This window comes from Humulus lupulus, chromosome 4 (genome assembly GCF_963169125.1).
Source record: "Humulus lupulus chromosome 4, drHumLupu1.1, whole genome shotgun sequence".
NCBI lineage: Eukaryota > Viridiplantae > Streptophyta > Magnoliopsida > Rosales > Cannabaceae > Humulus > Humulus lupulus.
This window is the reverse complement of record NC_084796.1, coordinates 241407311-241434689: the sequence shown is the minus strand read 5'-3', so window position 1 is coordinate 241434689 and position 27379 is coordinate 241407311. Positions and strand designations below refer to the sequence as shown.

The 27379-nt window shown below is 31.4% G+C and overlaps 2 protein-coding genes across 11 annotated transcripts; one reads left to right on the top strand and one right to left on the bottom strand.

Moving 5' to 3' along the window:
- On the top strand, positions 1–27372 carry LOC133831431 (probable 3-hydroxyisobutyrate dehydrogenase-like 3, mitochondrial). Of its 10 annotated transcripts, XM_062261725.1 has the most exons (8): positions 1–380; positions 512–708; positions 17305–17392; positions 17484–17617; positions 21712–21787; positions 25255–26318; positions 26473–26537; positions 26971–27372. In XM_062261725.1, exon 6 carries the CDS (start codon positions 25346–25348, stop codon positions 26264–26266), a length of 921 nt encoding a protein of 306 aa, XP_062117709.1. In that variant the 5' UTR covers positions 1–380; positions 512–708; positions 17305–17392; positions 17484–17617; positions 21712–21787; positions 25255–25345; the 3' UTR covers positions 26267–26318; positions 26473–26537; positions 26971–27372. The 10 variants fall into 10 exon arrangements, with proteins under 10 accessions (XP_062117709.1, XP_062117701.1, XP_062117707.1 ...); XM_062261717.1 differs by lacking the exon at positions 26473–26537 and having other exon boundaries at positions 519–708; XM_062261723.1 differs by lacking the exon at positions 26473–26537 and having other exon boundaries at positions 21717–21787; positions 25324–26318.
- Positions 8221–23041, bottom strand: LOC133831430 (uncharacterized). Its single transcript, XM_062261715.1, has 5 exons — positions 22675–23041; positions 13000–14011; positions 12734–12910; positions 12140–12592; positions 8221–12024 (listed from the first exon to the last, which is right to left on the bottom strand). The coding sequence occupies exons 2-5, from the start codon at positions 13828–13830 to the stop codon at positions 11809–11811; spliced, it is 1677 nt and encodes a 558-aa protein (XP_062117699.1). The 5' UTR covers positions 13831–14011; positions 22675–23041; the 3' UTR covers positions 8221–11808.
- Positions 27373–27379: the final 7 nt, after the last annotated feature.

Here is a 27379-nt window from a genome sequence, read left to right as displayed (position 1 = left end):
TTGATCTTATATCTTTTTTTTTCTTCAATTTAACAAAGTAGAAATTAGATGCAGTACTCCTTACATCCTGATTTTACTATTCAAACATTCACACATTCTGCAATTTGGTTCTCCTCTCTCCTCAAACACACTCACTCACTCCCGCTGCTCCTCAAACTCAAGCCATATCCCTTTCATCTTCTTCCCCAAAGACATAGTCGAACTCCAGCCCATTTTGGAGCTCTCTTCCCCTCTCCACCCCTTGCTCTCCTCAAACTCAAGTCATATCCCTTTCATCTTCTTCCCCACGTCTTTGATTTTATTGCAATCTTCGACACCTCGCAAAGATTTCGGCGGTGCTCCACTGTTCTAGTGCCTATTCGAACCACCTATTTAGTGAGGTATGTTAATTTTGATTGTTTAATATATTGCATTCCATCTGTTTGATGAAATTCCTCATTAAACATCAAATGAAAATTTTTCATTTCTTATCTAGTATTTTTATTATTGATTGTGTTTGTTTTGATGAAAGTACTCAGACATAGCCGAACTCCAGCCCATTTTGAAGCTCTCTTCCCCTCTCCACCCCTTGCTCTCCTCAAACTCAAGTCATATCCCTTTCATCTTCTTCCCCCACGTCTTTGATTTTATTGCAATCTTCGACACCTCGCAAAGATTTCGGCGGTGCTCCACTGTTCTAGTGCCTATTCGAACCACCTATTTAGTGAGGTATGTTAATTTTGATTGTTTAATATATTGCATTCCATCTGTTTGATGAAATCCCTCATTAAACACCAAATGAAAATTTTCCATTTCTTATCTAGTATTTTTATTATTGCTTGTGTTTGTTGTGATGAAAGTACGCATTGATGTTCATTTTTTTTCTTTAAATTTGCCTCTTGGTTTAGTATTATGTATACACATTTATGTGTATGGGAATGTATAGTAGTAGTTCTACTCATTGTGTCTTTCATTTGAGCTAGATATCACATTCTTTCCAATCAACAAACGTTTGAGTAGCAAAATAAATAAAGTATTCTCAAAATGTCTAGGAAGTAGTTTTAGAGTTAACTATGCTAGAAATGTGTAGCATCTTCTAACAGTGGCTTTAGTTTTGCTCTAAGATTTATTGACAATGCAGCTCATTCTATTGCCAGATATATATGATACATTTGAGTAATGAAGCTGAATTTGCCCTTCCTTAGTTTCTGGTCTAATTTGCATTCCCCCATTTGAAGAAAAATGAATATTATCTTCCATGAATTCCCATGACAGCAACTAATTGTGTGGAAAAATATCAATAGGATTTTTAATGATCATAATCTTATATGGATGTCAAGCTGAGAATTACAACCACACGATTTTAGATGTCTCATTATTATGCTCATCAACCTGCACAACCAAAATATTTCAATTACCCAAAATGCAAAATTAGTTAAAACTTCCAACTTTTTCAAGAGAACATAATTACAACTTACAAGCCATCATATCGTATAATCTGTGGTGAGACATTTCTTTTGACTTCAATATTTGATATGCCTTGCCCCTGCTCCTCCTCTATTAGCTAAGCCATGTTTTCTATGACACCTGAAATGTTTGTGATTTAGGTGGAAGATTCTTAGTTTAGTTAACTTGCTGATTCGTACAAATGATTTAAATATGGTGTTCATTTTTTGCTACATTTAGGAACATGTTATGGGGTTCTTAATGCATTGCTACAGATGCACACGAAAAACCAGCTAGTAAATGCATTAGGGATGGAGTTTCTTGCTGTATTTCCAGTGTTAATTTGCTGGTTCTTTTTTTTTCCACAACAGAGAGGACAATTTTCCACAACAGAGAGGACAATTTTGGTTTAAAAAATACATCTTAGAGCTTGTAATTCTAGCTGCTTTATTTCATGTTATGGCTATTAATTTATTTCAGTTTATTTGTTTCATTAATGACACTTTTCAACTAAAAATATATAACAATTTGCTGCATCTTTTGGCTACAGCATAGAAGAGTTTTGGTTTAAAAAACGCTCACATCGAAATGATTGATAAAGCAAAATAAACACAATCATTATTTATTTCAATAGAAATATCAAATAAAGAACAAATCAATCAATAAAGTAATACATAAAAAGGGGGAAAATTAAAACTTAGAATTACACAACATATTGCAACTTCTTCATCCTTTTTGTCCATCATGGAATGCTCTGATATCTTTCTAATTTTGTTCTAATCTCCTTAACAATGCATCCAATTCTTGTTTTGATCTTATTCGAGTGGTAGGTCTATCGATACTCATTTTCCACATTTTTCTATAAAAAAAAAAAAAAGTTAATTTCCATACACCCATTTAGGTAGAAATTAGATGCAGTACCCAATTTTAAGTAAGTCCTTACATTTTTACCCACAATTTTTAAGTGTTAGTATAATACCCACTATTTTAATCTATATCCCTATTATACCCCTCTAGTTTTACGATTCAAACACTCACACATTCAGCAATTTTGCTCTTCTCTCTCCTCAAACTCACTCACACATTCAGCAAATTGGTTCTCCTCTCTCCTCAAACTCACTCACTCACGCTGCTCCTCAAACTCAAGCCATATCCCTTTCATCTTCTTCCCCCAAGACATAGTCGAACTCCAGCCCATTTTGATGTTCATTTTTTTTCTTTAAATTTGTCTCTTGGTTTTGTATTATGTATACAAATTTATGTGTATGGGAATGTATAGGAGTAGTTCTACTCATTGTGTCTTTCATTTGAGCTAGATATCACATTCTTTCCAATCAACAAACGTTTGAGTAGCAAAATTCTTATGACCATAACATTTTTCTCCTACATCAATGTTATGTGGTTTCTAAGGAATGTCACACTAGTTTCTTCATTGTGTTGATTTGACACAAGGGAAGGTATACCATTTTAGCATCAAAATAGTTATTGAATGCAGCTGATAAAGACAACAAACTTGTTAATTATTATCATCTTTGCCATGCTATAATAACACATTTAGATGCCATTTTCCTTGAGGTCAGTAAGATAGAAAACTTGCAGCCTCTGGCACAAGCTCGGACAGGCAAATCCATGTCCTCCCCTGTCGTCTGATCCTTCCATCCTCCGGCCTCATTGAGTGCTGAGAGTCTCCATACACCATCAGTGCCTACCCAAACATTATCTTCTGTAATGAGTTTTTGACTCGTTATGTAAAAATTTATGACGCAAAATTTTAGCAAATCCCATACATAGATTTTCGTTTACCATTAAAACCAAAGAAGGAATATACTGCAGTCCCCATTTCTTGCTCCACTGCATCTCTTGCATCCTTGTCATTAAGTAATCGTCGGAATTCACTGCAGCCCAGAAAACCAAATCATCACACATTATCATCAAAATCCATTATAATGCTCTTAAATTACTGAGATCATGCATATTCCTTATATTAGTAAAAGTAGTCATCAAGATAGTGCAGTGAAGTTCACAGCGAGAGCTATCAATACTGCCACTCCTAGCAGCGAAAATTTGCACTATCAATCCAATTAAGCATCGATATCTTTGTTCGTTTGCATTTAGACATTAATGATTTTACCATAATGAAAACCATGAGCTTAAACCCTACTTTGCCTGATTCAACAAGGCACTTCTAATTTGCATAGGTACCTAATTTTGGTTAAAAAAAATTAAATATCATAATATTTTGCTCAATATCTTGCAATCTAATTTATTGTTTTAGTTGCAGATTATAACTAAACTAACTTATTTAAAGTAGATTGAGTAAAAGGGAAAGGGCAAAATGAAACTAATATACTATAATGTAATATTTTGTTGTTCTGTTATCTGAAAAAGATGACATAATTAAAGTCACAAACTACAAACATTTTATAATTCTGATAGTGGCAAAACATGCAAAAAGATGAAACCCAAGTCATATACTCATATGTGTGTGTGTGTATATTATATTCATAAAGTTTCCTTACCAAACATTTGTAGTGAGAATATTAAGTACTAAGATACCAAACCATGAGAAAAAAAGTGGAAAGTGAGATGGATTATTCTTCTTTATGCCATCATAGATTATAGATAGCATAGACAAAATCAAATCTGGAATATAGTTATAATAAGTCAAAACCAGAAAACAAGGGAGAACATTCATCAAATCTGAAAATGACATGGACGTATAAGCACAAAACATAAATAAGCAAAATATGAAAGAAGTCGAAGCATATTAGGTCAGGACAAGGCTTTCTATTTTTAATTTTTTATTATTAATTTTGTCGTTGAGCCAGTATGTTGAGATCTTTCATTTCAAGTCTGTCTCTCCCAAGTTCATTGCATACCCACCCTATAATTTTAACGACCAGTTGCAGTTTCTCCCAAACTAGATGAAAATTCAGTCACTGTATTTTTGGCTTCTTTATAACAGCTTAAAGCAGCTGACTAATGGTATTAAACATCTCCAACTATAGGACCTCGGAGGTACTTAAATATGACCCCATTCTTTCCTTTAGGTGTTTCAGTTAAAGGAGTTTCTGATTGAGAAGTCACAGATGATCCCATGTCATGCATTTTCAAAGCGTCATTAGATCTTTTAGAATTGGTAGTTGCCACTCCTTTTACCACAAATTTATTTGTATTAGAAACACCTGTTAACTTGCAGCATCTCTATTGTGGTGCAATTGTCCACCATCAGCAGTTTGTCTGTTTTCCAATTTGCAATTAGTATTGTCATCTTAATGATCTGCCAAAAGTAAATAGATGTTATTCTTTGCATAAGATGTTTTGTTATGTGATAGATCTTTCTTAGGTAAGAATAATTCTATCTTAGTTTCCAAATCCAATAATGAAATTTCTCAAGAACAACTTTATTAATAACAATGAAAGATTTACAAATGAGCATTAAAGTGGCTCAAACTCTCCTAGCACAGTCTTTCAAGAGGGCTGATCTCTCCACCAAAGCTTAAATTATAAATCAAGTATCTTTAAACCCTTAGTTTTGAAATTTTAACTACTAAGCTTTAAATTTAAACCACAAGGCTTAAAATTTAAACTGCATGCCTTAAATAACTTAAAATATGAACCACTAAACTTAAATGGCATCAAAATTTAATCCACAAGGTTTAAGTTTTAATCATTTAGGCTTAAATCATAAACATAATCTCTTTAATCTATATAATGTAATGCGTAAGTCTAATCCAAAATCTTTATAATTTTAAACCAAATGGCATCAAATTTTGAACCACAAGGCTAAATGGCATTAAATTTAAACCATCAAATTTAATTATAAATCAAGACCATTTAAACCATAATGTTTTAAATTTAAACCACTAAGCTTTAAAATTTTAACCACAACCCTTTAAAATTTTAACCTCTACCCTTTAAAATATAAACCTCTAGACTTAAAATGTTGATCACATCTCTTTAAAATTAAAACCATAATCCTTTAAAATTTAAACCATGCATCTTTATAATCTAAACTACAAACCTTAAAAATGTAAACCACAACCCTTTAAAATTTAAGCCACAATTATTTAAAATGTAAACCCCAATGCATAAAATGTAAACTACAAGGCATAAAATGTAAAACACGTCTCTTTAAAATGTAAATCACAATCCTTAAAATGTAAACCACAACATTTTAAAATGTAGACCATAAGCCTTAAAATGTAAACCCCACCGTTAAAATATAAACCACTAGACTTAAAGTGTACACCACCAGCTTTAAAATGTAAACCACAAGCCATTAAGATTTATGATTTTCTCTTCAAATCACTATAAATGCACCAAAAGTTGCAAAATTGGCATCAACTTCATGCATAGGCACCCTTATAACTTGATTAGCACCCTTATAACTTGATTAATACAAACAATGCATCTATCTAAATGTAAACCACATTCCTTGATATGTAATAAACCATAACCCTTAAAATATAAAGTCTTGGCCTTAAAATGCAAATCACAAGCCCTTAAGCCTTATTATTTTTTTTTCAAAACATCATAATGGTGTCATAAGTGGCAAAATAGGCACCACGTTCATGCACAAGTACCAAAGAACCCCATTATAGTTTAATTAATATAGGCAATGCATGAATCAAAATGTAAACCACAATCATTAAATTGTAAATCACACGAATGTATAAACCTCAAGACTTTAATACTAACGGTTTACATTTCAAATTATCATTTAAGGCTATATGGTGCCAAAAGTGGCCAATAGGTACCAAGTACCTGGTTAAGTGATTAAAGGTGCTTGCTTTAGCAATGCAAGTCTCAAGAGATGATGCTTTCAACAAACAAGTTCTAAAGAGGAAGAAGTGAGGTCAAAATCAAGGAATGATCATCCTTTGTTCTTCATAAGTGACAGAATAAAGAATAAAATAGCTCAGTCAATCAAAATAAAGAATAAAGCCAACTAGATACAAGGATTAAAATACAAAAAATATCATATTAAACTAAAGTCACTAGTTCTTAATTCTTTCCTGATATTTTCTGTTGTCTCTTCTGGTATACACATAGGACAGTTTTATCATTATGCTTCCTGCCATAAGCTATTGAGTGCACATATCCATTTTTATTGCTTGCACTGCTTCCACTACTTGCCCTATCACTCTTGCAGCTGCAGTTTACCAGAGAACATGACCTACAGTTCTTCATATATTGCCCGAGTTTCTTTTTTAGCCTTTTAACTTCCTTTAACAACCTCAGATGCTACTTTCAACTCTCTAGTAGAAGATTTTGACTCAGAGTTTGTCCCACCAACAATGTGTCTGTTGGTTCCTTAAAACTTTGCAAAAATTAGTAGATTAGTAGTTATTTTTTTTGGTAGTGGTGGAGGGGTTTGGGGTGAGGCTTTTTAGACTAGATTAGTAGGTATTGAACATATGGAGGTGGAGATTACACAAGTCATTTTCCAACTTCTATTTTCAACTTTAGGTGGGAAACAAACATAATAAAATGTCTGCTGTGACTTTCAACTCCTTATCTTCTTCACTCATTGTTTTGCTCAAGTCAGAAGTGGACCTTTATTGTCATCCATGTTTGACTGTTAATGCCTCTATGGAATGGAATCTAGACCTAGCCACACACCTAATCTCCTGCTGCTTCTTGTTTCGCCAGTGTCAAAAAGTACCTCTCCCAATCCCATGAAAAATAAAATAAAACCCCTAAAAACCCTTCCCTCAATAATGTCTAATAGATAGATCCATACTTGAATGAAACCAACAGAATAAGAAGAAGAAAATGAAAAAGAAAATGAAAAGGGAGAGGCATATATTAAGTTATTAGAACAAATATTAATACTGTACTTAAATTGATTGTTCAGTTGTTAGTGATCATGCTCATGATTTGGTGGGTAATCTCCGCCACAAGATAGAGATTTCATATATATATATATATTGTTTCTTCTTCTTTCTTATGCGTTGCCTTGCTTTATCTATATGGGGAAATTTAGAGGGGCATGAGATAATAAAAAATCATAATCGCTTCGAAGCTGGGACAAATAATTTTTCCATGAACACTTGAGTTTTGATCAATCACAAAATTTGATGCAAGTAAAAAATTCTCATCATTTTGGATGTTTTGTTATTCCATTATTTGTATTGGATACACATTTTCTTTTGAAGTCTATTATTTGCTCTTGAATACACACTAAAATTATTTCTAAGTCTTTGACTATAAGTGTTGTTTTTTTTATTGCCTTTCGGGATTGAATGGTCAAGCTGAGGTCTTGAAAAATATGAACATCTTGTCTATGAATACTTGTTTCTTACTGTTCATTTGTTCAAGTAGTTTTATTATGCAAAATAAAGAATAATTGAGTAGCTGAAATCATTGTATGTCCTTCTATGGATTCTTCTGCATGTGCTTTAATTTTGATATTTTTTTATTAACAAATTTTTATTATTGTTTATGTTTCATTGCATTTGTTTTGATTGAGCATTATTTAATCAGTAATGTTAGATACATATTTATTATTATTGTTATTTATTTATTTTATTTTTTATTAGTTGTTTATTTTTGTTTATGCATATTTCATAAATGTCTTCCAAATCTTCAATTAATAAAGATAAGAAATCATTATCAATTGTTCATTCAAAATCAAATGATATGTTTCAAGTAAGTATTTTTTATGGTTTTTTACGTATTTAAAAGTTTTATCATCTGTAAATTTATTTTTTTTTTAAAATTTGTTGTTGCTATTAATACTTCTTTCTATAATTAACATATGTTTTTTAATTTTCATTTATTTGTGCAGTATTTAAATGAAGATAAATTACTTTTTATGCATTCTAATATTCGAGCTCAATGCTATTGGAGTGATATTGGATGCATTCAAAGTTTTTTCAGTAATGAAGAAGTACAACTGCTAAAACAATCTTGCCTTGGGTTCATTCTAGATTTGGATGCATTACTTGAACCATCGCATATGATCATGCATTCTCTTCTTCTACATGAGGATGGCAGCTCTAATGGGAATGAGCTTCATCTAAATTTTGGAGGTAACAAAACAAAATTTGGCATTGAAGAATTCAGAATTATAACAAATTTAAATTGCAATGAAATTCATGCTGACATGGGGGTTACCAATGATAATAATCGATTACTTGTTAAATATTTAAGTGGAAAATCATCAATATCTAGAAATGAGTTGAAAGATTTCGTTAAATCTAGAAAAATAGATATTGATGCTGAGGATGCTGTTAAATTAGTGAAAGTATATATTGTGGAAAATATATTAGGTAGTAAAAGAGGAGATAGGTTAGTAGACAATTTTGTCATGAGTTTAGTTGATGATGATCAAAAGTTTGAGGCATATCCTTGGGGTCGCCGATCTTTTAACGAAACAATAAAATACCTCACAAACGCCCTAGATTCATCGAAGACAGGATATGAGCTATGCGGCTTCCCTATAGCCTTCCAAGTTTGGGGTTTTGAGGTTATTTTTTTGTTAGCGTCATCATTTGCCATTCATATTGGTTCAAAGTTCCCGAGAATTTTGAACTGGAAGACAGGGAAGAAGAGTTAACATTTAAAGACAATTTGGAAAAAAGTTTTTAAAAAATCAAAGGTAAAAAATTTGTTTTTATTTCTTATTTTTTTTTAACTTTCTCTCTTATTTTTTAGAATTGTTGTATTAATTTTTTTATTTTGTTTTATGTATAGGTTTATGCTCCTTTAAACTTTTCTAATGATGAAAGAAATTAATTTCATCATGCTATGTTTTGTGTCTCTTCAACTTCTAAAAGAGGGAGAGAAGAAGATGATCATAATTCGAAAACCAAAAAGACAAAAAGTTATAGTTCAAGTAGTTATAATGAAGAAATTATTTCTTTGTTGAAGGTTCGTTTTTTATTGTTTCTAACTTATGTCTTTGTTTTTGTTTTTTGTCTAGTTTGCATTTTGAAAATATGTTGTTTATAATTTCTTGTATATTTTACTTTTGTTTTGTGTTGTTCATTATATATTTTTGCCCTTCTAATTTTTTTCAGGAAATCAAAGATAATATTTCTTTGTTGAAGGTTCGTTTTTTATTGTTTCCAACTTATGTCCTTGTTTTTGTTTTTTGTCTAGTTTGCATTTTGAAAATATGTTCTTTACAATTTCTTATATATTTTAGTTTTTTCTGTGTTGTTCATTATATATTTTTGCCTTTCTAATTGTTTTTTTCAGAAAATCAAAGAAGATCATATTGTAATAAAAAAATATATTGCTGATATTAAAACAAAGGTGAATAACATTGAGGAGGGAATGAAACGTTTCTTTGATTTCATGGAGGTTTTTATGAAGAAACATGATGCAAACAAGGAAGTTCCTGGTGAAGGGCAAGGAGAAGGTGAAGAACAAAGATCGAAAGTCTTCTTCTCAAGAGGGGAAATTCTTATTTGAAGATGATTTGCATCAAAGTATGAATGACTTCAACACTGTAGAATGTGTTGGTCCTTTAGCAATTATTCCGGTATGATTTTTAATCTATCTTTGAATTGAAAAACCTTTTATTATTTTGTGTTTTATCTTTTTACAAAATGTTTGTTTATTTTTCTTAAGTTGTCTATCTAATTCTGATTTTTAGGTTTCCAATGTGGAACCAATTCAAAATGATCTTGAAGAATTTACAACAAATAAAATTGATATTGGCCATGACAAAGATTTTGAGACTACTCCAACTTTCAATATTTTATCCCAATCATCAAATAACAATCATAAGGTTAAGAAATTATACTCAAGAAAGAAAAGGGAAAGGAAACCAAATAAATTTGTTTGTTCTCCATATACCTATGATTTGTGAGCAATTGTTTTTGCTTTGTCCAATGAACGAAGAAAAAAGAAAGAACATTTCATTGAACAATTTCCTTTTGAGAGCAAATTTGATGATATGCCTTCAATGGAGTTGGAAGAAAGATTCATATCATGGTATAAGCTTGGTCTTAAGAAGCATATGTAAATTGGTTTACTTATTGAGTATATATGTTAATTATATTGTTTTATATATTAATACCATTTGTTTTTTTTTTAGGTCTAAAAAGGAACCATTCTATGCATTTTATGCAACAATGCCTGGGTTTGTATATGGCGATCAGTGCATTAATTATAAGAAGTGGTTCCATGATCTATAGGACAAGAATGGCCTCCTTGATGATAATGTAAGATTAAATTTCTTTTTTATCTTGTTTTATACTTTATGAAAATTTGTATTCTTTTTATGATTTTTCTTGTCCCTCATTTTTCATATTGCAGCATATTTCTGTAGCACTTTATTATTTGAAAAGGAAGGCTATTTGTCATAGTTGCTTGCCTTCATTTCAAAATTGTACTACATCGGACTACATTTTTTATGCATTTCTTAGGCAAGTAGCAGTTAGTGAATCTGAAATAGAAAATTTTAATTGGAGTAAGGAGGTGACTATAATTGATAGAGTACTTGGCAAATCAATCTTATATGGGAAGTCATGGTTAGATGTCGATTTTGTATATCTGTCATTTTTTATTTTAGGTGGAATTCACCTAAATCATTGGTGCTTAGATGTTCTTGAGATTGATAAACGTAAAATCTTTATTTATGATTCTTACTACATGATTTCTTACATTTTCATCACCATCTTGGTAGTAAGAATCATAAATAAAGATTTTACGTTTATCAATCTCAAGAACACCTAAGCACCAATGATTTAGGTGAATTCCACCTAAAATAAAAAATGACAGCTATACAAAATCGACATCTAACCATGACTTCCCATATAAAATTGATTTGTCAAGTATTCTATCAATTATAGTCACCTCCTTAATCTAATTAAAATTTTCTATTTCAAATTCACTAACTGCTACTTGCCTAAGAAATGCATAAAAAATGTAGTCTGATGTAGTACAATTTTGAAATGAAGGCAAACAACTATGACAAATAGCCTTCCTTCTCAAATAATAAAATGCTACAGAAATATGCTGCAATATGAAAAACGAGGGACAAGAAAAAGAATATAAATTTTCATAAAGTATAAAAAAGAAATTTAATCTTACATTATCATCAAGGAGGCCATTCTTGTCATATAAATCATGGAACCACCTCTTATAATTAATGCACTGATCGCCATATACAAACCCAGGCATTGTTGCATAGAATGGTTCCTTGTTAGACCTAAAAAAAAACAAATGGTATTAATATAATTAACATAAATACTCAATAAGTAAACCAATGTACATATGCTTTTTAAGACCAAGCTTATACCATGACATGAATCTTTCTTCCAACTCCATTGAAGGCATATCATCAAATTTGCTCTCAAAAGGAAATCGTCCAATGAAATGTTCTTTCTTTTTTCTTCGTTCATTGGACAACGCAAAAACAATTGCTCACAAATCATAGGTACATGGAGAACAAACAAATTTGTTTGGTTTCCTTTCCCTTTTCTTTCTTGAGTATAATTTCTTAACCTCATGATTGTCATTTGATGATTGGGATAAAATATTGAAAGTTGGAGTAGTCTCAAAATCTTTGTCATGGCCAATATCAATTTTATTTGTTGTAAATTCTTCAAGATCATTTTGAATTGATTCCACATTGGAAACCTAAAAATCAGAATTAGATAGACAACTTAAGAAAAATAAACAAACATTTTGTAAAAAGATAAAACACAAAAATAATAAAAGGTTTTTCAATTCAAAGATAAATTAAAAATCATACCAGAATAATTGCTAAATGACCAACACATTCTACAGTGTTGAAGTCATTCATACTTTGATGCAAATCATCTTCAGATAAGAATTTCCCCTCTTGAGAAGACTTCCGATCTTTGTTCTTCTCCTCTTCTCTTTCTCCTTGCCCTTCACCAAGAACTTCCTTGTTTGCATCATGTTTCTTCATAAAAACCTCCATAAAATCAAAAAAACGTTTCATTCCCTCCTCAATGTCATTCACCTTTGTTTTAATATCAGTAATATCTTTTTTCATTACAATATGATCTTCTTTGATTTTCTGAAAAAAAAAATTAGAATGGCAAAAATATATAATGAGCAACACAGAAAAACTAAAATATATAAGAAATTGTAAACAACATATTTTCAAAAAACAAGGACATAAGTTGGAAACATTAAAAAACGAACCTTCTAACAAAGAAATAATATCTTCTTTGATTTCCTGAAAAAATTAGAAGGGCATAAATATATAATGAACAACACAGAAAAAACTAAAATATATAAGAAATTGTAAACAACATATTTTCAAAATGCAAACTAGACAAAAAACAAGGACATAAGTTGGAAACAATAACAAACGGACCTTCAACAAAGAAATAACTTCTTCATTAGAACTACTTGAAGTAGAAATTTTTCTCTTTTTGGTTTTCGAATTATGATCATCTTCTTCTGTCCCTCTTTTAGAAGTTGAAGAGACACAAAACATAGCATGATGAAATGAATTTCTTTCATCAGTAGAAAAGTTTAAAGGAGCATAAACCTATACACAAAACAAAATAAAAAAATTAATACAACAATTCTAAAATAAGAGAGAAAGTTAAAAATAAGAAATAAAAACAAATTTTTTACCTTTGATTTTTTAAAAACTTTTTTCCCAATTGTCTTTAAATGACAACTCTTGTTCCCTGTCTTCCAGTTCAAAATTCTGGGGAACTTTGAACCAATATGAATGGAAAATGATGATGCGAACAAAGGAATAATCTCAAAACCCCAAACTTGGAAGGCTATAGGGAAGCCGCATAGCTCATATCCTGTCTTCGATGAATCTAGGGCGTTTATGAGGTATTTTATTGTTTCGTTAAAAGATCGGCGACCCCAAGGATATGCCTCAAACTTTTGATCATCATCAACTAAACTCATGACAAAATTGTCTACTAACCTATCTCCTCTTTTACTACCTAATATATTTTCCACAATATATACTTTCACTAATTTAACAATATCTATTTTTCTAGATTTAACGAAATCTTTCAACTCATTTCTAGATATTGATGATTTTCCACTTAAATATTTAACAAGTAATCGATTATTATCATTGGTAACCCCCATGTCAGCATGAATTTCATTGCAATTTAAATTTGTTATAATTCTGAATTCTTCAATGCCAAATTTTGTTTTGTTACCTCCAAAATTTAGATGAAGCTCATTCCCATTAGAGCTGCCATCCTCATGTAGAAGAAGAGAATGCATGATCATATGCGATGGTTCAAGTAATGCATCCAAATCTAGAATGAACCCAAGGCAAGATTGTTTTAGCAGTTGTACTTCTTCATTACTGAGAAAACTTTGAATGCATCCAATATCACTCCAATAGCATTGAGCTCGAATATTAGAATGCACAAAAAGTAATTTATCTTCATTTAAATAATACTGTACAAATAAATGAAAATTAAAAAACATATGTTAATTATAGAAAGAAGTATTAATAGCAACAAAAAATTTTAAAAAAAATAAATAAATTTACAGATGATAAAACTTTTAAATACATAAAAAATACTTACTTGAAACATATCGTTTGATTTTGGATGAACAATTGATAACGATTTCTTATCTTTGTTAAATGAAGATTTGGAAGACATTTCTGAAATATGCATAAACAAAAATAAAATAAATAAATAACAATAATAATAAATATGTATCTAACATTACTGATTAAATAATGCTCAATCAAAACAACTGTCATGAAACATAAACAATATTAAAAATTTGTTAATTAAAAGTATCAAAATTCAACCACATACACAAGAATTCATAAAAGGACATACAATGATTTGAGCTACTCAATTATTCTTTATTTTGCATAATAAAACTACTTGAATTAATGAACAGTAAGAAACAAGTATTCATAGACAAGATGTTCATATTTTTCAAGACCTCAGCTTGACCATTCATTTCGGAAAAGGTAAGAAAAAAACATTACCTAATGGTCAAAGACTTAGAATTAATTTTAGTGTGTATCCAATACAAATAATGGAATAACAAAACATCCAAAATGATGAGAATTTTTTACTTGCATCAAATTTTGTGTTTGATCAAAACTCAAGGGTTCATGGAAAAATTATTTGTCCCAGTTCGAAGCAATTATGATTTTTTATTATCTTATGTGCCTCTAAATTTCCCCATATAGGTCAAGCAAAGCAACACATAAGTAAGAAGAAGAACAAAAAAAAAATATATGCAATCTCTATCTTGTCGTGGAGATTAACCACCAAATCATGAGCATGATCACTAACAACTGTACAATCAATTAATGTGCAGTATTAATATATATTCTAGTCACTTAATATATGCCTCTCCCTATTCATTTTCTTCTTATTTTGTTGGTTTCATTCAAGTATGGGTCTATGTATTAGACAGTGTGGGAATTTTGTACTAAACAGAACCAAATAAACAACTAAAACACAACAAGCTAGTAAGCAAGAGCACAATCAAATGCAAGATTAGAAAAATTGAGAATTGAACAATGCAGAAAACAATAAACAACACCAATGATTATACTGGTTCAAGACCAATAGATCGATGTGATCTATGGCTCTAATCCAGTTCTGGAACACCACCAACTTCCTCTTTATTGATAAGAACAATTTCTTGGTACAATACAGTCAAGTAGATTCAACTCTCTTGGATCCTCTCAAAGTGCTTGTCTTTCTCTCAAGAACACTCAGACCCGAGCTTGCATATTCATCAACATATGCAGCTCATTACAAAACCCAAGAACCCTAATCTCACTCTTTACTCTGTACCCAAACTCTCTCTCTTTCTTGCTCTTTTTCTGTGTTACAAATGAGGAGAATGAAACAGTATTTATAGGCAGCTGAATACGAGTGGCCTTGATAGATTTTCAGCTGAGATGGATCAGTTAGTTAAAACCAGGAAACTAACTGACATAACTGACTTTCTGTTGCTAATCATTTATAGGAACTATACCACAGACAGTATTGAGGGAAGGGTTTTTAGTGGTTTTATTTTATTTTTCTTGGGATTGGGAGAGGTTTTTTTTGACATTGGCAAAGCAAATAAGCAGCAGGAGGTTGGGTGTGTGGCTAGGACTAGATTCCTTTCCATAGAGGCATTAACAATCAAACATGGATGACAATAAAGGACCCAATTCTAACATGAGCAAGACAAGGAGTGAAGAAGATGAGGAGTTGAAAGTCACAGCAGGCATTTTATTATGTTTGTTTCCCACCTAAAGTTGAAAATAGAAGTTGGAAAATGACTTGGGTAAATACCTACTAATCTAGTCTAAAAAGCCTCACCCCAAATCCCTCCACAACTACCAAAAAAAAAATCACTAATCTAGTAATCTTGGGAAAGTTTTAAGGAACCAACAGACACATTGTTGGTGCGGCAAACTCTGAGTCAAAATCTTCTACTAGAGAGTTGAAAAAATCATCTAAGGTTGTTAAAGAAGTTAAAAGGCTCAAAAAGAACCTCGGGCAATATATGAAGAACTGTTGTTCATGTTCTCTGGTAAAATGCAGCTGCAAAAGTGATAAGGCAAGCAGGGGAAGCAGCGCAACCAACAGAAATGGAGATGTGCACTCAACAGATTATGGCAGTAAGAATAATGATAAACCTGTCCTATGTGTATACCAGAGGAGACAACAAAAAATTTCATTCTTACCTACACCATGAATGTGTCCAGTTCTAATTTGTTGGTCAAACATCTTATATTAGACAGAGATGGCTGGAATATGGATTTACTCCAAATACATTTCAATGTGGTTGATCAAGAATGTATTTGTTCTATTCCAATTAGCAGATTTTTTAAGGATGATAGTTGGTTATGGAATTTTACCAATGACGACAATTACTCGGTTAAAAGCGGATACTCTTTGGCCACTCATTTAGCTTTTGGTGTTCCCTCTCCATCTAGAGCATTTTTTTTTTGGAATGGTGGAAAAAGATCTGGAAGATACATTTACCAGACAAAATTTTACATTTTTTCGTGGCGGGGCTTCCATGACATTTTACCTACGCCAGTTGAGCTTTAAAATACAAAAGTATTACCTAATTCAAGTTGCCCTCTATGTGGTTGTCCTGGAGATTCTAATGGTCATGCTATATTTTGGTGTTATGGGGTCATGAAGATTTGGAGATTGTTACGCTTCAAATTTCTGCAAGGAGTGCTATTTGATGTCTCTTTTCAACAAGTGATACTCAAGGCTTCTGAGGTGCTTACTCAATCTGAGTTTGAGATATGTATACTATCAACTTGGTATATTTGGGGGAAAGGAACAATATTACTCATGGTCTACTTCCACAATTACCTCAGATTGTTGGGATCCGAATTAAATCTTTGTTTTAGGTGTATTCTCAGTTCAGGATCTCAAAATTTATACTTGTTTTTTTATTTTCTTTATTTTATTTCTGTCATTATGTTCCATGTTTATTCTCCGAATCTTGGTTAGGCAATTTTTAATAATTGGTTGTATTCATCTTTATGTCTATTTTGTTTATCTTGTATCCCAATCTAATCGGTATTAAATATATTCTTGATATTAGGATTATATTGTATGTGTTCATTTTTCTTATCATTATGTTGTAATTGTACTAGTGATGACCGACATTTGCAAGTACAAACTAAAACTATACTCTCTAACTAGTTAATGTAACTATGTTTATGCTAAATGTTATGTCTGTATGATTAGATGAACTATAATCTCATATAATTTTCTTTCTTAAAATATAAAAGTTCATCTAACAGTTATTTGTCCTTCCATTCCTCTAGACCTTTTAATATTGTTGTGACTATTTATTCTTGGACTTCTAAGGCATCAGATGCTTCCCTTAAGGGCACTTCAATATAACTACTATATTTAGGACTCACTACTTTATTTCTTTCTCCTTACTAATGTTCTTCTTTTTTAGTTGAAGATCTTTGGTCACTCTCCAAACTGAGTTTGAGTGAGTCTTTGGTCACCATCACTGTTTTGTTCTGAACTTGTTACAAATGCCAGTAAGTTGTAAATTTGGTTCTTTTACTTTGTTTTAATTTTCTCACCTAAAACCTCATCTTTACAAAGGGTCTCTTATCTTTCTACTTTCAGGGCTTATTTCCCAAGCAGCCAAGCTGGGAACACAAGGAGCCCCACTCTGTAGATTGTTCTCTTGTGAAGAGTTGAGAGAAGCAAGAAACAACTTTGACAAGTACATATTTTTGGGTGAGAGCTTCACAGGAAAGGTACCTACCAAACTCAAATGTGCTATAGAATTAGATGTCAGACTTGAAAAATTGCAGAGAGAAAAAGTATGTACCTAAGCTCTTTTTACAAGTATGTTCTCTAAGAAGATTCTCTAGGGAGATAAAAGTTCTAATTGTCTAATTTAAAACTCCCTTCTCTAATAGACATAAACCAAATCAATAACAAAGCATAATGGTGCTAATTCTTAAGATATATAAGGGAATCCAAAATCACCCAACTAGTTGGAACTACATCAACTCTTCCATATTTAAGCCTCAAAACCTCCTCCTATAAAAATAAGATCCCCAAAATTTTAATTATGTAAACAAAACATAAATTCAGCAACTCCCTACAAGAAAATGAAAGTCAACATCAAAAATAAAATTTTAAAGAAAGGCCAATATCTAATTGAGATTAAACTGACTACACACTAAATTTAAATGCTTTAACATTTGTATCTATTATCGAAGGAACTCAGATAATTTAGCTAGCCTCGCCACTAATCTGAGACAATCTACTCAGAATTCCATTTCAAATTGGGGCAAGATAGATCCTAACTCTTCCTATGTGGTTGGTTCCTAATACATATATATTTAAATAAATCGTTGATAAGTAAAGAAAAAATAAACTTCCTTGAAGAAAATATAGAAAGAAAATCAACAAAACAGCCACCATCCTTTATATTAAAATAAAAAACAACAACATGAAAAAGCTAGAAAAATATGCACAACTATACCAAAGAAAAAAGATAGGATAAATGAACTTACTAGGAATATAAGTATAAAAGGGTAGACATAATACTACTATTATTCTCTAATACTAAGCTGAACTTTCATGGTATTTTCTTCAGTCAGAAGGTTCAGCAGGTTTCTATTTCTTCCTAGGAGAAACTTTTTAGACTTGTTTTTCTTCTAATGGCACTTCTATTTTTCTAAAAATAAAAATAAAAAACTCTACATATGTCTGCCTTTTAGAAATATTTATTTTCTTTCTATAAGACCAAGTTGCCAAAAATGCTCACAACTCAAGGCTAAAAACTATTTTTATTATATGTAATAATAATGGTAACTAACAGCCCATGTGAAAATAATTATGTGTGAAAACTTTTTCTGAATATCATTATGTTTTTTGGTTATTTAACTGAATGAAATTCCTTTGTTTGGAGTAGCACATAGAATATAGAAATAGTACAACTTAATTTAAAAATTAAAACAAAAAGAAAAGTAAGATAAAGATTAAAACCATTAGACAATGTCACTTAATCACACTGAACTGCACTCCTAACGACGATGTTTTTCATTTTTCAAACTTTCACAAAAAGTTTGGAAAGAATTTTTGAGACTGCCACCCACTACATACATCTATGTATATATATATACATATATACATATGTATAGCAAAGAAAGAATGATATACCAATCTCTTGCATTAGCCATTTTCTATGGCAAAATTTAAAATTAAAACATTAAGGTTTAAAAACACTTGGATTATATGTATGGCTACAGAAATAGGCTATAGCTACTCTCTTCCATACTAGTTTGGAATCCTATATTATGCTTATCTACACTATTTTTTGGAGTATAAACGTTTGGAATCCTATATTATGCTTATCTACACTATTTTTTGGAGTATAAACCTTTTTTAAATGGATTACTTTTATCAAGCACATATCATATGCTAAAATAATATACTCATGAGCAAAAGGGACACGACCTGTCATCTTATGCATGCATAACCATTATAATTGCCTTGTTTTGTCAAGAAAAACAATATTTATGATGTCAAATGCTAAAAGAATTATATAATTTCCTAATTTAGACAATCAAATACATGGCCTTAGATATCATGTTATTAATATAGCCACATAATAGTACTACTCTTATCTTCTTAAAAATTAGTAGAATCATTACCCCTATTTTCTAACACAGAACTATTCCATTTTCAAAGACATAATATAGCAAATAGAAACCAAAATAGACTAATAAATAATATTCCAAAAGAACAAAATAACTCCAAAATCTAACACTATCTATTAATTAAGTTATTAAAGCTCTAACATTGTAGATGACAAAATGGCCTGAAATATTCCCATAAGGAAATCATGCCTAATTTCATTTTACTATTTCCTATCACACACAATTTCAAAATAAACAAAACTTCATGTCTATGTTTGCTTCAGGAAGACATTGCATACTTATAATATAAATAGGACCATTGGTTACTAACGCCAAAATCCAAAGGGTCGTTCTCTTCTTCACATAACACGAAACTCTTCTACATTAAAATAAATAAATAAATAAAACTTCATACGCAAACATAACAGATAAATTAAAGTAGAAATTAACCTTAGGGGATAACTTAACAATGCTCACACAATATAAAATGATTTTGATAAAATAAATAGTTTTATAACATAAACCAATATTTTAGATCAACACACATATAATTAGACAAAACGTTTAAAAATACATCAAGAAAACATTAATATGCACGTTTAAGTTTCTGGGATTGAGTTTATAAGGAGCACAGCAAGATTGAAAGCTTGAATGATACTAGCTGTGAAGAACCAACAAACAAAAGAACAAACACATACTAAAAGGGCAAAAGCTTCACTTGATTCAGACCAAATTCTTGACCCTAGAACAACCTCAAAATCATCTTGGAGAATAAGGAAGTACAACAAAGAGAGTTACAAGTAGTCTTGCTTCTATTACAGAAATGATGAGTCTCACAAACACCAAATATCTATCAATGTTTCTAACATAAAATTTACAAACAGTGTAGACTAGTGCTCATAACTAACTAAACTATACAAGAGTCCAAGCCAAAAATCCACTATAAGGGCACTTATGCATAAACTTGATGACAATTTTGCAACTTTTGCTGCCTTAGTAGTGATTTGAAGAGAAAATCATAAATCTCAATGGCTTGTAGTTTACATTTTAAGGCTGGTGGGGTACACTTTAAGTCTACTGGTTTATATTTTAAGGTTGGGGTTTACATTTTAAGGCTTATGGATTATATTTTAAAAGGTTGTAGTTTACATTTTAAGGATTGTACTTTACACTTTAAAGAGACGTGTTTTACATTTTATGCCTTGTAGTTTACATTTTAAGCATTATGGTTTATATTTTAAATAATTGAGGCTTAAATTTTAAAGTGGGTTGTGGTTTACATTTTAAAGATGCATGGTTTAAATTTTAAAGGATTAAAACTTAAACTTTGGGGATTAAATTTTGATGCCATTTAAGTTTAGTGGTTCATATTTTAAGCTATTTAAGGCTTGCGGTTTAAATTTTAAGGCAAGTGGTTTAAATTTTAAGCCATGTGGTTTAAATTTAAAGCTTAGGAGTTAAAATTTCAAAACTAGGGGTTTAAATATACTTGATTTATAATTTAAGCCTAAATGGATAAAAATTTATAAATTGTAGTTTAAATTTGATGCCATTTAAGCCTTATGGTTCAAATTTATAAATTGTGGTTAAAATTTTAAGCCATTTGGTTTAAAATTATAAAGATTTTGTATTAGATTCACACATTACATTAGATAGATTAAAAGAGTATTTTTATGATGTAAGCCTAAAGGATTAAAACTTAAACCTTGTGGATTAAATTTTGATGTCATTTAAGTTTAGTGGTTCATATTTTAAGTCATTTAAGGCTTGCGGTTTAAATTTTAAGGCAAGTGGTTTAAATTTTAAGCCTTATGGTTTAAATTTAAAACTTAGTGGTTTAAATTTAAAATAATGCTTAAAATTTAAACTACAAGACTTAAAGTCTAAATCATGTCCCTTTAAAATGTAAACCGCAATGCTTAAAATCTAAACAACAACTCTTCAAAATGTAAAGTACAAAACTTAAAATGAAAACCACTTGGCTAAAAATCTAAAACACGACCTATAAAGCATAAGGTTTAAAAACTCTATCTCATATTAATCGCTTAACTTTTTAGCCACTCAACTTTGCATGCCCTTTTACAAGTCAATGAGCTTTTCAAAATTTCAATTTCTTTATTTTGAAACTCATTGCCCAATTTAGAAGTTCAATCTTTTTGTGGGGTTGATATTTAATGTGGTTTTGATGGGTGATTTAGTGCAGGGAAGTGAAATTGTGGTTGGCAATGGGTTGTGGTTGCTTTGGTGATTTGAATTGGGAGCCAAAGACTCCAGGTGAGATTAGTATATCTAAATGCTTAGTTGCTAAATTTCCAGTTTATTAGACAAGGGTAAATAAGCTAAAGCTTTAAAACTTTAGATTGGAATGGACTGTATATGGTTGTCACCCAACCCACCAAAATATGTAACTGTAACAATTGCATTGTAGGTTTCCATTAGTGACTCCAACCTCACAACCCACATATCTAACCATTTGAGCCATCACTGTCAACATATTTTTCTTTTCAACAAATAGACAATGAAAAGAAGTACTCCTATACATTCCCATGCACATATATATATATATATATATATATACATAAAGCAAGACCAAAAGACATATTTAAAGGAAAAAAAACTAACATCAATGAGGACGTTCATCAAAACAAAACAAGCAATGAAAACACTAGATAAAAAAGGAAAATTATTCATTTGATTTTTAATGAGGACTTTCATCAAACAAATGGAGTGCAAAATATTAAACAAATCTCTTTTAGATACCCCACTAGAAGATAAACTAGGTGAGTGTACAGTTGGCATTTTTTGTTTATGAATCAATGCCTCAAGATTCACCTCATCAATGATAGGTTGCTCATTGTTGCAAACAAAATTCAGCTATGAAAATGACAACACTAGATCATGTAATGGTGATGCGAACTACTCCTAGCTCAAATGAAAGACAAAATGAGTAGAACTACTCCTATACATTCCATACACATAAATGTGTATACATAATACAAAACCAAGAGACAAATTTAATGAAAATTAATGAATATTTTTATCAAAACAAACACAAGCAATGAAAACACTAGACAAGAAGGGAAAATTTTCATTTGATGTTTAATGTGGAATTTCATCAAACAAATGGAGTGCAATATAGTAAACAAACTTCTTTTACATACCTCACTACAAGATAAACTGGGAGACTGCAAAAACAAAGCAAAGTTCCAAAAATGGCTTTGAAATCGATGCAAAAACAAAGCAAGCTTCCAAAAAGATGATCTCGGCTCTTTTGTGGAAGAAGAAAATGAAAGGGCAATTGGTTCGATTGAGGCGTTGGAACGGTGGAGCACCGCCGGAGAGTGGGGAAGCTTGAAGGAAGTTTTGAGAAGAGGAAGATGGTGATTGGTTTGAGGAGAGGAAAATGGTGATCGTCAGAGACAAAGCAAATATCAAACAGAAACCTTCAAAATAGAGGGAAGGTGAGGGAAATGTGGGAAAAAATGGAGAGTAATTAACTTATAAAATAAAAGGGTATTATGGGAAAACTGATTAAAAAACTGGGTACAAATAACACTATAAAACTAGGCACACAATCTAATTTCTACTTTAAATATAGTGCAAATTGGATGAGTTACTTTCAACATTGTAAGTGCATCTAGCGGATTTTAAATTTTTTAATTCAATCTAATCCACACAACTATAAACATCTGCACTTTACGAATTAGATTAGATGAGATCGTGCGGATTAAATTGGAAAGGTTAAATATTGAACAACTATAGTTACGTGTGCCTACTGCCTAGTGCAATAGTGGGCTGGGCTGGACTTGTTCAGAATGGCCCATTAGTCTACAAACATTTGGGCCCTTATTTGATCTATGAGGAAATTATATTAAATATGAGATTTTTTTATAAACTTTGAAAAATATTGCAGTTTTTTTTAAGTTTTTTATGGCATATTTTTTTTGTTTACATTTTTATGAGAGTTTTTTTTCTATATATTTGTATACCATATTTTATCTTTTATACTTTTTTAGTACCTATTTTTTATATATTTTGATATTATTTTAATAATTTTAATCTATTTGTATTAATTTTTATCATTTATATTTGATAAAATATTTTTTCATTTAAAAGAAAAAGTGGTGTTGCAAATCAGTTCAAAAAGAGAAAATCATCCAATGAGAAAAATTCGGAACAAGGATTCTTATTTCAATATCTTTCGTTTTTAAGATCTGCTCCGTCCATGACCACCAAACTCTGCAGTTTTTTCTCATTTCTGTTCTCTATGTTCAAGATCCTCAACTGGATGCCGAACAATGAAATGAAATAGTAAGCAATAAATAGTTCAAGTTCAACTATTAATGAGTACAGCTCAAATTGGATACAAAACAAAGTTAGTACAAATGAACGAAGCCCACAAACTATCGAAATAGAGTACTTAGCAACCAAGTAACAACAGTCCATACCAATAGAAATCAACCATCATCATAAATTGCATCCACTATTGTTCCTCCAAAGAAGAGAAGAAATCAATCATCATCAAACAAGTATCATTTATATTTTGAGATTATTTTAATAATTTTAATCTATTTGTGTTAATTTTTATCATTTATATTTGATAAAATATTTTTTTACATAATTCTTTGAGAGAAAAAGCTGAGACATATTTCCATCACCATACTTTTTATTCTCATTTCTTTTTCTTTTCTTCTATTTTTTATCTTCTTCAATCAACATTTTATCCACAATAACTGGTTACCACTATCAAACACAATTTTTTATTTTTTTTGTGATAATAATCGTATGCTACTGTCCATTTTTTTTAATGATGTGTGGTAACCGGTTACAACTATAAAAATCAGTTTTATTATTTAAGAGGTGTTTTAGTAACTGGTTACAACTATAAAAATAATTTTTATTTTTTTAAGTAATGTACTATTATCAAAATATCAACTGAATTGTAACTGGTTACTTAGTGAGATTTAGAAGAAACAAAAATTAATATGAAAAAAATAAACTAAATTGATCTTGAAGGTAACTGGTTACTACTAGGTTTGAAAAAATAAAAATAAATAAAGACAGTTGCAATGGTAACCGGTTACTTAGCCAGACTTGGAAAAAAATAAGATTCAAACAAAAAATCTAAATTAATCATAATCGTAACTGGTTACAGTGAGGTTTGAAAAAAAAAATCAAATCTAAAAAAATGAACCAATTGTTATGGTACCTGGTTACTTAGTCAGATGTGAAAACAAAATCAAATCTAAACAAAAGAATCTAAATTATTCGTTATTGTAACTGGTTATACCTAGGTCTAAAAAAAATCTGATATGAATAAAATGAATCATGCGTTATGGTACCTGGTTACTTAATTAGATTTGAAAAAAAAATCAGAAAAATCAAATATGAAATACAAAATCAGATATAAAAAAGAAGAATAAGAAGAAAGAAAAAGAAGAATAAGAAAAACACAATAAGAAGAAGAAGAATAATAATAATAAAATTAGATTTGAATAAAGAAAAAGAATAATAAGAAAGATAGAAAAAGAAGTGGAGACCTGGCTGGACCAACTCTCGAACAGACCCATCTCTCCACCACGCCTTCGTTCGCCTGGTTGACCCAAGTACAAAATGAGTTTGCTATATTTTATATAATTATATTTTTCCCAGTAAATATGTATTTTTCTCATATTATTTATTATGTAAACTGCTCATGATCTATTACCGTTGATCCTTTGGTTTAACTACATATGATGAAGTGAATAATATGGATGAAATTAAGAGAATGAACTGAACTGACTGAGAACTCTGAACTCCAAACTCAGCAGTATCAGATTTGGTCATTTAGCCATGACAACCCCTTACCCAACTCCCATCACCCCAGCCAAAACCCGTATAGGCTGGATCGGTATCGGCGTAATGGGCGCCGCCATGGCCTCTCGCCTCCTCTCAGCCGGCTACTCTCTCACCGTTTACGCCCGCACCCCTTCCAAAGCCCTCTCCCTCCAATCTCAAGGCGCTCACCTTTCTGATTCACCGGCTGAACTCGCTCGCTCCACGGACGTTGTTTTCACAATGCTGGGGCACCCATCAGATGTTCGGTCAAATGTCTTAGAAAATAATGGCGTTTTATCCGGCCTCAGTCCCAGCTGCGTTACCGTCGACATGACTAGCAGCCACCCGGTACTTGCGCGGGAGATATTCGCGGCGGCGCGTGAGAAGAATTGCTGGTCTGTTGATGCTCCTGTATCAGGGGGCGACATTGGCGCCAGGGAAGGGAGATTGGCTATACTTGCAGGCGGTGAACGTAGTGTTGTTGAGTGGCTATCGCCTTTGTTTGAGATTATGGGAAAGGTTACTTACGTGGGCACTGCCGGGTCCGGACAGAGTTGCAAGATAGGGAATCAGATCGTTGTCGGGGCAAATTTGATTGGTTTGAGTGAAGGTTTGGTGTTTGCAGAGCGAGCCGGATTGGATACGAGACAGTTTTTGGAGGCGGTGAGAGGTGGGGCTGCAGGATCAATGGTGATGGAGTTGTTTGGCGAGAGGACTATTGAAAGAGACTTCAGGCCTGGTGGATTTGCTGAGTATATGGTGAAGGATTTGGGGATGGGGGTTGATGTTGTGGAAGAAGGTGATGATGGGAGAGTGGTGGCTTTGCCTGGGGCTGCATTGTGCAAGCAGTTGTTTTCTGGGATGGTGGCTAATGGTGATGGAAAACTTGGTACTCAAGGACTCATCACGGTAATAGAAAGGATCAATGGAAAATGAGACCTCTTTACATGATGATGAGACAAGCTTTGGAATCTAGAGTTGATTTGTGGTATGCTACTCTCTCTTGAGCATAGTTTACTTGGTTTGCTATGGCTTTTGTGTAAGCAAGATGTTTATTATTCCGTGTACATGATACATGATACTTGCTTATTTATATGTGTATTTATATATATATATATATATATATACTGGATCATTTGAAGCTGGGCTATGGATGAGAGTGGTGGTGGGAACGGAATATCACAAGCGGATTTTGATGTATAGTAAGGTTGGTCAACAATTGGTTTGTATATGTATGTGCTCTGTTATGGCTTCCATGAAGAAATGTGCTTGAATCGCTCTGCCTTTTATGTAAACCAAATGAGTATTGGAGTATGAACAACATTTTTATGTCTCACTATTTGACACGAACACCCCAGGAAAATGACTTCTAATATTATAAAAAATGTGAGCATTTTGGTAGAGCCAGCATGTTTTGGCAATATATGATTGTATGCTTATGAGTGAAGTGATGATCGTTGTCATTGATCTCTTGAGTTATTTTATCTATACTTTTCTGATCACTTATGCATGAGATCACTTGAAACTTTGTGAAAATTTTCCATCGTTTGTGCTCCTATGTTAAACATTTGTCGAATTTGGGTGTCTTATAAATTGCCTTTCTGATGCTCAAATTTAAGAGTAAATATTATTTTGTGCAGACATGGAGCCCAAATAAAATTGGTTTGATTTGGTGACAGTTGTGAATGAAGTTGACTTATGGACAGGCGCTAGCTAGAGCCTTCACCAAACAATTTCATGTCCTTCGTTCTCAGTATGACAAGAACTTCTCTTAACTCCATAATAAAATATGCTTGTGTATAATCTTTGGAGCTCATTATGTGTCTCTTTGTAGACGTGTTTGCGTTCATATGTTTACTTGTGAATTCAAATCTGCTATACCTTTTAAGGAAGTTCAATGTTGGGAAGCAAAAAATTAGATTCTTCATTCTTGTATGCCTTTGTATACTACTTCATCTTGGAAAGTCACTAGATGTTCATTACAGATGTTGTAGCTAATCTAAATGGATTATATATAAACTTTTATCTATTTGTTTTCTCAATGGACTA